Source organism: Hylobates moloch, unplaced genomic scaffold, assembly GCF_009828535.3.
Source record: "Hylobates moloch isolate HMO894 unplaced genomic scaffold, HMol_V3 SCAFFOLD_12, whole genome shotgun sequence".
NCBI lineage: Eukaryota > Metazoa > Chordata > Mammalia > Primates > Hylobatidae > Hylobates > Hylobates moloch.
Window position 1 is genome coordinate 37,363,484 of NW_026652287.1, and position 11,999 is coordinate 37,375,482.

The 11,999-nt window shown below is 47.5% G+C and overlaps 1 protein-coding gene across 4 annotated transcripts in view; it reads left to right on the forward strand.

Annotated features, from left to right (window-relative positions):
- Positions 1–10,315, forward strand: part of PLA2G4C (phospholipase A2 group IVC) — a 53,207-nt gene extending 42,892 nt beyond the window's left edge. The window contains exons 15-17 of one of the 4 annotated variants that reach the window (XM_032169311.2): positions 5,369–5,540; positions 6,267–6,363; positions 7,297–7,352. In XM_032169311.2, the coding sequence (XP_032025202.1) occupies positions 5,369–5,540; positions 6,267–6,337 (243 nt within the window). In that variant the 3' untranslated portion in view covers positions 6,338–6,363; positions 7,297–7,352. Of the gene's footprint in view, positions 1–5,368; positions 5,541–6,266; positions 6,364–7,296; positions 7,448–9,538 lie in introns of those variants that run through there. The other 3 variants (XM_032169310.2, XM_058424809.1, XM_058424808.1) reach the window with 3 other exon arrangements.
- The last annotated feature ends 1,684 nt before the right edge of the window (positions 10,316–11,999 follow it).

Here is an 11,999-nt window from a genome sequence, read left to right on the forward strand (position 1 = left end):
AATCAAAGACGACTTCAGAGACCTACACTGTCCACTACAGTGGTTGCCGGCCACATGTGGCACTTGAGCACTTGAAATGTGCCTGGCCCAAGTTGAAGTGTGCTGTGAAGATAAAATACACCTCGGATTTTAATGACTGAGTATGGAAAACGTGTGTAAAAGACCTTATTCCTAATTGGTGTATTGACATACTAGGCAGGGCTCTCCAGAGGGACAGAACCAATAGGATCTATGTCTAGATGAAAGGGAGTTTCAGGATCACAAGGTGGAGTCCTACAATAGGCCGTCTGCAAGCTGAGGAAGACACAAACCATAGTGGCCCAGTCCGAGTCTGAAAGCCTCAAAAGTAGGGAAGCCCAGCCGGGTGCGGTGGCTCACGCCTGTAATCCCTGCACTTCGGGAGGCTGAGGCAGGTGGATCATGAGGTTGGGAATTTGAGACCAGCCTCGCCAACCTGGTGAAATCCCGTCTCTACTAAAAATACAAAAATTAGCTGGGCGTGGTGGTGGGTGCCTGAAATCCCAGCTACTTGGGAGGCTGAGGCAGGAGAATCACTTGAACCTGGGAGGTGGAGGTTGCAGTGACCCAAGATTGCGCCACTGCCCTCCAAGCTGGGCAACAAGAGCAAAATTCGATCTCAAAAAAAAAAAAAGGTAGGGAAGCCCACAGTGCAGCCTTCAGTCTGTAGCCAAAGGCCCTAGAGTGAGCCCTTGCCCCTGGTGAGCCACTGGTGTAAGGCTAAGGGTCCAAAGGCCAAAAAACATGGAGTGTGATGTTCAAGGACAGGAAGCATCCAGCACGGGAGAAAGATGAAAGCCAGAGGACCCAGCAAGCCAGCTTCTCCCACCTTCTTCTGTCTGCTTTGTTCTAGTCACACTGGCAGCCAATTGGAGGGTGCCCACCCACACTGAGGCTGAGTCTTCCTCTCCCAGTCCACCGACTCAAATGTTCATCTCCTCTGTCAGCACCCTCAGAGACACATCCAGAAACAATACCAGCTTTCCAGGCACCCTTCAATCCAATCAAGTCGACACCTAATATTCACCATCACAATTGATTACACATCAAGGCAATCATACTTTTGACATATTGCATGAGATGAAACTTTGTCCTCCAGATTGGGTGGTTACAAATTAATAAACAGAAATTTTTTTTTTTTTTTGAGACCGAGTCTCGCTCTGTCGCACAGGCTGGAGTGCAGTGGCGCAATCTCGGCTCACTGCAACCTCCACCTCCTGGGTTCAAGCAATTCTCCTGCCTCAGCCTCCCGAGTAGCTGAGATTACAGGCATGCGCCACCACACCCAGCTAATTTTTGTATTTTTAGTAGAGATGGGGTTTCACCATGTTGGCCAGGCTGGTCTTGAACTCCTGACCTTGTGATCTGCCTGCCCCGGCCTCCCAAAGTGCAGGGATTACAGGCATGAGCCACCACGCCTGGCCAATAAACAGAAATTTAAGCAAGACATATCTGTAACAATTTAACAGAACCTGATCATCTAGGTTTTTTTTATTTTTCTCAAATTCATCTTTAATTCTTTCCATGATGGGGCTTATAAGGAAACTAACCAACATGTAGCTACTATAGTTGAATGGCAAATCTTTTTTTTTTTTTTTTGAGATGGAGTCTTCCATGTCGCCCAGGCTGGTGTGCTGTGGTGCGATCTTGGCTCACTGCAACCTCTGCCTCCTGGGTTGAAGTGATTCTCTTGCCTCAGCCTCCCGAGTAGCTGGGATTACAGGCGCGTGCCACCATGCCTTGCTAATTTTTGTATTTTTAGTGGAGAAGGGGTTTTGCCATTTTGGCCAGGCTGGTCTCGAACTCCTGACCTCAGGTGATCTGCCCACCTCAGCCTCCCAAAGTGCTGGGATTATAGGCATGAGCCACCATGCCCAGCTGAATGTCAAATCTTTAGAAGGTACTTATGACAGTAAATTCCTCTGTAATACAGTTATGAAGCACCTTCATGATATTTCTGTTTTATATGTAGAAAAGTGGCTGGGTGCGGTGGCTCACTCCTGTAATCTCAGGGCTTTGGGAGGCCAAGGCGGGAGGATCACTTGAGATCAGCAATTTGAGACCAGCCTGGGCAACATAGCAAGACCCCATCTCTACACAAATTTTTTTTTTTTTGAGACAGAGTTTCGCTCTTGTTGCCCAGGCTGGAGTGCAATGGCACAATATCAGCTCGCCGCAACCTCTGCCTTCCAGGTTCAAGTGATTCTCCTGCCTCAGCCTCACGAGTAGCTAGGATTACAGGCATGCGCCACCACGCCCAGCTAATTTTTGTATTTTTAGTAGAGATGGGGTTTCTCCATGTTGGTCAGGCTGGTCTTGAACTCTCGACCTCAGGTGATCCACTTGCCTCAGCCTCCCAAAGTGCTGGGATTACAGACATGAGCCACCACGCCCGGCCAAAAAATTTTTTTTAATTAGCTGGGCATGGTGGCTCACGCCTGTAGTCCCAGCTACTTAGGAGGTTGAGATGGGATAACCTGAGTCTAGGAGCTTGAGGCTGCAGTGAGCCATGATTGCACCACTGCACTCCAGCCTGGGCGACACAGCAAGAGCCTGTCTCTAAAGATAAGTATATGTAGAAAAATGTTAGAGTCAAATATTCAACTCAATATAAAATAAGAAGAGGCCGGGTGTGGTGGCTCACACCTGTAATCCCAGCACTTTGGGAGGTAGAGGCGGGTGGATCACCTGAGGTCAGGTGTTTGAGACTAGCCTGGCCAACATGGCGAAACCCTGTCTCTACTAAAAATACACAAATTAGCCAGGCATGGTGGCACGTGCTTGTAATCCCAGCTACTGGGGGGGCTGAGGCAGGAGAATCGCTTGAACCTGGGAGGCGGAGGTTGCAGTGAGCCGAGATTGTGCCACTGCACTCCAGCCTGGGCAACAGAGCGAGACTCTGTCAAAAAAAAAAAAAAAGAAGAAGAAGAAGAAGAAGAAACACTTGTTGAGACTGCATCTCCTTTTGCTAATGAGTGGTTTCTAGTTGTAATATCACTCCTCTGAATAAAGAAGCCACCTTTGAGTACATAAGGAAAAATAACCGCATATTAAAAGGATAAGGCATTACTCCAACACCTCTACTGGGCCATCTCTTCCTCTAACACTTCAGAAACTTAGAAATTTAAAGTATTCTTATGTTAACTGCAAGAACAAGATAAAGGAGAAATGCCCTTTTTCTTGAGATCACAACTATGAAGTCATATGGTTACGCAAATTCTGCATTTGTGTGCAAAACACAAACACACTGATCTTTTTTTAACTTTTAAGTTCAGGGGTTCAAGTACAGGTTTGTTCCATAGGTAAACTTGTGTCCTGGGGATTTGTTGTACCGATTATTTCATCACCCCAGTATTAAGCCTAGTACTCATTAGTTATTTCTCCTGATGCTCTCTCCTTCCTCCCACCCTCCACCCAACGCTAGGCCCTAGGGTGTGTTGTTCTCCTCTGTGTGTCCATGTGTTCTCATCATTCAGCTCCCACTTAGAAGTGAGAACATGCAGTATTTCGTTTTCTGTTCCTGGAAACACATTTATACATTTATCTTTTTTTTTTTTTTTTTTTTTTTTGAGACAGAGTCTTGTTCTTTTCACCCAGGCTGGAGTACAATGGCGCTATCTGGGCTCACTGCAATCTCTGTCTCCCATGTTCAAGCGATTCTCCTGTCTCAGCCTCCCAAGTGGCTAGGACTATAGGCACGTGCCACCACGCCAGGCTAATTTTTTGTAATTTTAGTGGAGACGGGGTTTCACTGTGTTAGCCAGGATGGTCTCGATCTCGTGACCTTGTGATCCGCCTGCCTCAGCCTCCCAAAGTGCTGGGATTATAGGCATGAGCCATGAGCCAACACGCCCGGCTTTTTTTTTTTGAGACGGAGTCTTGCTCTTGTCGCCCAGGTTGGAGTACAGTGGTGCTATCTGGGCACACTGCAACCTCTGCCTCCCGGGTTCAAGCAATTCTCCTGTCTCAGCCTCCCAAGTAGCTGGGATTACAGGAACCTGCTACCATGCCTGGCTAATTTTTGTATTTTTAGCAGAGACGGTGTTTCACCATGTTGGCCAGGCTGGTCTTGAACTCCTGACCTCAGGTGATCTGCCCGCCTCGGCCTCCCAAAGTGCTGGGATTACAGACGTGAGCCACCACACCTGGCCCACATTTATCTTAATTCTCGTTGCTTAGTTTTGTCAGTCAGCTTGCAGGACTTAACATGCTTTTCTAAGACACAGAGACTGAAATGTGTTTTATGTAACTTCAGTAACCTCGGTGCTACAGTAATGAGACATGCAGTATCCTTTTGCTCTGGTTCAAGACAGCACGGAAGGAGGTCATAGGAAAGAGAATAAATGAAACTTTTTACAACTGAGAAACTACTTCTCATTAATTTTCCCCATGGTGTCACCTTTATTTAAAATTTATTTTTAAAATTAATTTGTCCTACTTCTTTTTGATTTCTTCAAGTGCAGCAAGTAGACAATTGAAAAGTACCTTTATGGCCGGGCACAGTGGCTCATGCCTGTAATCCCAGCACTTTGGGAGGCCGAGACGAGCAGATCACCTGAGGATCACCAACCCGACCAACATGGAGAAACCCTGTCTCTTCTAAATATAAAAAATTAGCCGGGTGTGGTAGAGCACATCTGTAATCCCAGCTACTCGGGAGGCTGAGGCAGGAGAATCGCTTGAACCAGGGAGGCAGAGGTTGCAGTGAGTCGAGATCGTGCCATTGCACTCCAGCCTGGGCAACAAGAGTGAAACTCTGTCTCAAAAATAAGAAAAGAAAAGTACCTTCACAGTGACATTATATTTCTGTTACACAGTAATGACGGAGAATATCTCATTTATCTTCCAAATACTCCTGTGAGGTGCATATTACAGAGCTCCTTTGCAGAGGTGATGAGATGCACCCATACCACATAGCTCTTTGGGCTCCTGGGCTCAAATGATCTTCCCATCTCAGCTTCCTGAGTAGCTAGGGCTACAGGTGCACGCCCCCATGCCTGGCTAATTGAAAAATACATATATACTGCAGAGATGAGGTCTCCAACATCTTTTTGTGGCAGAGCTGGGATTCAAAGCCTCATCTAGGCACCATTTTCCTTGCTCTCTGAGTCCCGCAGCCCCCAGCCCCAAAGGTTACTCTCTAACCTCGCGAACGTTGTCTCTAGGTGGGCTGGGGAGTGCGGGTGATGGCAGAGGCTTACTCTTTCCCTTACAGAAGATGTTGTCCCTGTCCAAGCTCACCCTTGCTCTGTTGTGTGTCTGGGCTGTTAGCTGAGGTCCTGTCGGGTCTCCAGGCCTCAGGGGTCTTCTGGAGAGGTCTTGCAACCGTTTCTTATTGCCTCCTTCTCAGACCATCCGGGCTACCACTGACTATTGCCGCCGCCACAAGATTCCCTTTCCCCACGTAGAAGAGGCTGAGCTGGATTTGTGGTCCGAGGCCCCCGCCAGCTGCTACATCCTGAAAGGAGAAACTGGACCAGTGGTGATGCATTTTCCCCTGTTCAACATAGATGCCTGTGGAGGTAGGTGCAGGGGAGGAGCAGGTTGCGAAGCCACCTGTATTAGTCCATTCTCATACTGCTAATAAAAACATACCTGAGACCGGGTAATTTACAAAGGAAGGAGATTTAATTGACTCACAGTTCAGCATGGCTGGAGAGGCCTCAGGAAACTTACAGTCATCGTGGAAAGTGAAGGCGAAGCAAGTCACCTTCACAAGGCGGCAGGAAGGAGAAGTGAGTGCCAGCAGGGGAATCGCCAGATACTTATAAAATAATCAGATCAGCCGGGCGCGGTGGCTCATGCCTGTAATCCCAGCACTTTGGGAAGCTGAGGCGGGCATATCACAAGGTCAGGAGATCGAGACCATCCTGGCTAACACAGTGAAACCCCGTCTCTACTAAAAATACAAAAAAAAAAAAAAAATTGCTGGGCATGGTGGCGCGTGCCTGTAATCCCAGCTACTCGGGAGGCTGAGGCAGGAGAATTGCTTGAACCCGGGAGGCTGAGGTTGCAGTGAGCCGAGATCGCGCTACTGCACTCCAGCCTGGCGACAGAGCGAGACTCCTTCTCAAATAAATAAATAAATACATACCATCAGGTCTCGTGAGAACTCACTCACCGTCACAAGAACAGCGTGAGGGTAACCACTTCCATGCTTCATTTACCTCCCACGACACTTGGGGATTATGGGAACTACAATTCAAGATGAGATTTGAGTGGGGACAGCCAAACCATATCACCACCAGGCCAGGCTGAATGGAGCTGCGCTGTGCCCTGGGGACATCTCGTTACGCTCCAACATCTGATGGTCGAGTGAGTCATCCTCCAACATCTGATGGTCGAGTGAGTCATCCTGTCCACCCTTGGGCCTGGAGGATGCCAGGCTGCCTGTCTCGGTCTTGCATGTTTATGCATGTTGCTGCCTCTCTCTGCAGCATTCTTGTCCTACCTGAATATCCAACCCCTTCCACCTGGACATCCCATATTCCTCATCCAGTCTCAGGTGAGCAGCTGCTTAGAAGGCCTAGCATCCAGGATGGGTGGTCCTCCGGGGCCTGATTATACCACTTCCCATAGTGGACTCCTTTTAGCTTGTCAATCGTGTCTCCTGCGATGAGACTCCCATTAGGGATAAGTTGTGTCTGTTTTCTTCCTTCATTTAACAAACATTTATTGGTTACCTATGCTGCATCAGCCATAGTTCCAGGAGAGGCAGGCTAGATTAGTAAAGAAGACAGGAAGCGGGGGGCCGGGCACGGTGGCTCATGCCTGTAATCCTAGGCCTAGCACTGTGGTAGGCCAAGCGGGGGTAGATCACTGAGGTCAGGAGTTCAAGGCCAGCTTGGCCAACAGGGTGAAACCCCGTCTCTATTAAAAAATACAAAAAATTAGCCAGGTATGGTGATGCACGCCTGTAATCCTAGCTACTTGGGAGGCTGAGGCAGGAGAATCGCTTGAATCTAGGAGGTGGAGGTTACAGTCACCCAAGATCGTGCCATTGGACTCCAGCCTGGGAGACAAGAGCGAGACTCTGTCTCAAAAACAAAACAAAACAAAACAAAAAAAAAGACTGGCAGGGGCATGGATCATAAAAATATAGATAAATCCATAACCTCATGTGTCAATAAAACTTTATTTATAAAGCCAAAGTAGTGGGCCAACTGGATTTGGTCCACAACTGTAGTTTGTCAAGCCCTGATGTAAATAGACAAAATCTGCGGAATTAATTGTCCAAACTCACGATGCATTTTCTTTGTTGGTTTGGTTATGCTTCAGGTAATATTGAGGCATGGAGTGACACATATGACACATTCAAGCTCGCGGACACCTACACTCTAGATGTGGTGGTGCCACTCTTGGCATTAGCCAAGAAGAACGTCAGGGAAAACAAGCAGAAGATCCTTACAGAGTTGATGAACGTGGCCAGGTAGGTGGGAGACCATAGTCACTCTGATGCCTATACTCGTTCAGTAAGTATCTGTTGGAGAACTTTCTCTGCAACAGGCAAGAGGGCTGCAGGGGTGAAAAAAGATAGGCAGTTTCTCCCCCACTCGAGCTTGCATCTCAGTAGGGGACAGACCATGAACAGGGTCGGGAGTGAATGGTTTTCTGAAGAGTGAAGCAGGCTGTGTTCGTTTGCTAGGGCTGCTGTAGCAAAATACCACCAGCTGGGTGGCTTCACAGAAATTGATGGTCTCATGGTGCTGGAGGCTGGAAGTGTGAATTCATGGTATCAGCAGCACTGGTTCCTTCTGGGATCTGTGAGGGAGAATTTGTTCCATGCCTGTCTCTGTGTATATTGGTCCATTTTCACACTGCTATAAAGAACTACCTGAGACTGGGTAATTGATGAAGAAAAGAGGTTTAATTGACTCACAGTTCCGAAGGTTTAACAGGAAGCATGGCTGGGAGGCCTCAGGAAACTTACAATCATGATGGAAGGTGAAGGGGAAGCAAGCACATCTTTACCATGGCAGAGCAGGAGAGAGAGAGAGCAAAGTGGGAAGTGCTACACACTTTTAAACAACCAGATTTCATGAGAACTCCCTCCCTATCACAAGAACAGCAAGGGGGAAGTATGCTCCTATCAATCACCTCTCACCAGGCCCCTCCCCCAACACATGGGGATTACAATTTGAGATGAGATTTGGGTGGGGACACAGAGCCAAACCATATCTCTGTGAAAGGAAAATGAAATCTCAGGACCCCAATTCACTAAGCCAAAAGGAAAAACTTAAGCTGTGGCTGGGCACTGTGGCTCATGTCTATAATCCCAGCACTTTGGGAAGCCAAGACAGGAGGATCGCTTGAGCCCAGGAGTTCAAGATCAGCCTGGGCAACATAGTGAGACCAAGTCTCTACAAATAATTTTAAAAATTAGCTGGGTGTGGTAGCACAGGCCTATAGTCTCAGCTACTCAGGAGGCTGAGGTGGGAGGATTGCCAGAGCCCAGGAGTTTGAGACTGCAGTGAGCTATGATGGTACCACCCCACTCCAGGCTGGGCGACAGAGCAAGACCTTGCCTCTAAAAAAAAAAAATAATTTAAGCTGAAAGCTTAATTAAGCTGAGTCATGCAAGAAACTGTCTTTCCTTTTGTTCCTAGGCCACAGATAAAAGGCCACAGATATCTTCACAGGTAACTTACTCTATTAATATGGTTTGGCTCTGTGTCCCCACCCAAATCTCATCTTGAATTGTAATCCCCACGTGTCAAGAGAGGGACCTGGTGGGAGGTGATTAAATCTTGCGGGTGGCTTCCCTTATGCTGTTCTCGTGAGAGTGAGGGAGTTCTCACGAGATCTGATGGTTTTTAAGTGGCAGTTTCCCCCCCTGCATCCAATCCTGTTGGAAGGGGAAGGGAGCTGGTGTGTTACATGATGAGAGAGAACAAGAGAGAGCGAAGGGGGGAAAGCACCAGGTTCCTTTTAACAACCAGATCTCATGTGAACTAACAGAGCAAGAACTCACTCATTACCACAGGGAAGTCACCAACCCATCCATGAAGGATCCACTCCCATGATCCAAACATCTCCCTCTGGGCCCCACCTCCAACACTGGGGATCACATTTCAACATGAGATTTGGAGGGGGTGAATTTCCAAACTATTTCAGTCTATTCAAGGAACGGGAGGAAAGCTGTTATTGCTGGATCAGGGTAGGGGAAGCACGGAATGAAATGTGATTGGAGAGATAGACAGAGATCAGATCTTGTGAATTCTGGCAGGTATCATGACATTCGATGTAGGCCAAAGAGTTAGCTCCTAGACCAGCTCCTGATACATGCTTAATAAGCGTAGTGTTGGATAAATAAACATTTACACGGTAAACGTAGATCACAAGAGCCCCACAGGAGGAGGTGGTGGAGCTCCAGGTCTTCTCGATGAATGAAAGAATGGATGAATGTCTTTCTCCTAAGTCATGTATGACCTGTAGAGGCTTCCAGGTCTTCTAATCTTATCCAATGTGCAACATTGCCTACAAAGCACAGTGGTAACTTCTAACTTTCCTTTCTCCTCAGGCTCCACTACCCAAGGGATAATGCCAAAACTTGCTCCTTGGCATAGATGAGCCTCAGCTTCCAGGGCAGTGTGGGCCTGTTGGTCTACCAGGGCCCTGATGTCCACGTGGCCTTCCTGTTCTTCACTCCCTTCAGCCACATGCTTCATGGCCTTGAGTTCACCTTGGCTGTCCTAACAGGGCCAATCACCAGTGACCAGCTGGACTGTGATTTTGATAGCCTCATTCAGAAGAAGGGGTCCAGGGAGCTGAAGGTGGTGAAATTTGTCCTGCTGGTCCCTCGGGAGATCCTGGAGCTGGAGCATGAGTCTCTGACAATCAGAAGCATCATGTCCAATGTCCAGATGGCCAAAATGAATGTGATAGTTCAGACCAATGCCTTTAACTGCTCCTTTATTACTGCACTTCTAGCCAGTAGCTCTGTAGAGATTAGCTCTGTAGAAGTAAGAACTTGGGCTTAAATCATGGGCTATCTCTCCAGCGCCAAATGGAGCTCTGAGAATACAACAAGTGCTCAATAAATACTTGCTGATTGACTGATGGATTAGCTGTGCATGTGTGTCTTGGTCTGCCACCATCCCTGCTGCGGCCCTTTTCACCCTCTGTGTACCCATTACTTGTTCCTTTCTTCCCTTCCCCCTTTCCTTTCCATCTTCTTCCATCTATATCTCAGCAATTAAGCATGGTGGTTCCACAGCTGTTTTTGAATCTTACTTCAGTTATCTACTTACTATGAGAACATGGGCAAGATCCTTCACCTCCGTGCCCCAGTTCCATCATCTATAGAATAGACCATCATGGAGCCTGTATCCTTGAAAGGCTTAAATGAGTTAGTGAGTCTCCAGACCTTAGAATAGTTAGTCTGGCACCGACGGAGTTCCAGAGCAATTATTATTCATACAGGCTTTCCAGAATTAAAGCAGGACTGTTATGGGATGAATTGTGTTTCCCACCCCCACCAAAAGATGTGGCCACTGTAACCCCCAGTGCCTGTGAATGTGACCTTGTATGGAAATAAGGTCTTTACCAATGTGATCAAGTGAAGATGAGGTCATTTGTGTGGACCCTAATCCACAATGACTAGTGTCCTTATGAAAAGGGAAGATTCGCAGGGCGCAGTGGCTAATGCCTGTAATCCCAGCACTTTGGGAGGCCGAGGCAGGTGGATCACAAAGTCAAGAGATTGAGACCATCCTGGCCAACGTGGTGAAACCCCATGTCTACTAAAAATACAAAAATTAGCTGGGCTTGGTGGCACACACCTATAGTCCCAGCTACTCGGGAGGCTGAGGTAGGAGAACTGCTTGAACCCAGGAGGTGGAGGTTGCAGTGAGCCAAGATCATGCCACTGCACTCCAGCCTGGTGACAGAGTGAAGACTCTGTCTCAAAAAAAAAAAAAAAGAAAAAGAAAAAAGAAAAAAAGGGGGATTTAGGGGAGGGAGAGCATTATGACAAATACCTAATGCACGCAGGCTTAATACCTAGATGACGGGTTGATAGGTGCGGCAAACCAGCATGGCACGTGTATACCTATGTAATAAACCTGCATGTTCAGCACATGTATCCCAGACTTAACATAAAATTCTTTTTAAAAAGGAGAGGGGATTTAAAGACAGAGACAGGCATGTATACAGAGAGGAGACCATGTGAACATGAGGTAGGGATTGGGGTGGGGCTCTACAGGCCAAAGACTGCCAAACTATTGCCAGCAAACCACTAGTCATCCAAAAGAAGACCTTGATAGCAGAAGGATCCAGTTCAGAATTCTGTGTTGCATTCAGTCGTAGCTTTTTTTTTTTTTGGACGGAGTTTTGCTCTTGTTGCCAGAGTGGAGTGCAATGGCATGATCTCGGGCTCACCGCAACCTCCGCCTCCTGGGTTCAAGCGATTCTGCTGCCTCAGCCTCCCGAGTAGCAGGGATTACAGGCATGCGCCACCATGCCCGGCTAATTTTTTTGTATTTTTAATAGAGACGGGGTTTCTCCACGTTGGTTAGGCTGGTCTCAAACTCCTGACCTCAGGTGATCTGCCCACCTCAGCCTCCCAAATTGCGGGGATTACAGGTGTGAGCCACCGTGCCCGGCCTAGGCCATGTCTTCTTAGTCTCCAATCTCGAACGGTTCTTCAATCTTTCCTTGATTTTCATGACCTTGACATTTTTGAAGCTTACAGGCCAGTTATTTTGTAAACCATCCCTCCATTTGGGTTCGTCTGATGTCTGATTATGACGAGATTCAGGAATCTTGCAGAAGCGATGCTGTGTTCTCGTGACATCCCGTCAGGTGGTGTGAAATTCCAGCTTGTCACGTTACTGATGATGTCCACTTTCATTGACTAAGAAGGTGTTTGCCACGTTTCTCCACTATAAAGTAACTCCTTTGAAATTGGTATTTTGCAGGGAGGTGTTTTGAGCTCTGTGAATACCAAACTTCCCACTTAGCTTTTTATTTATCTGAGTATG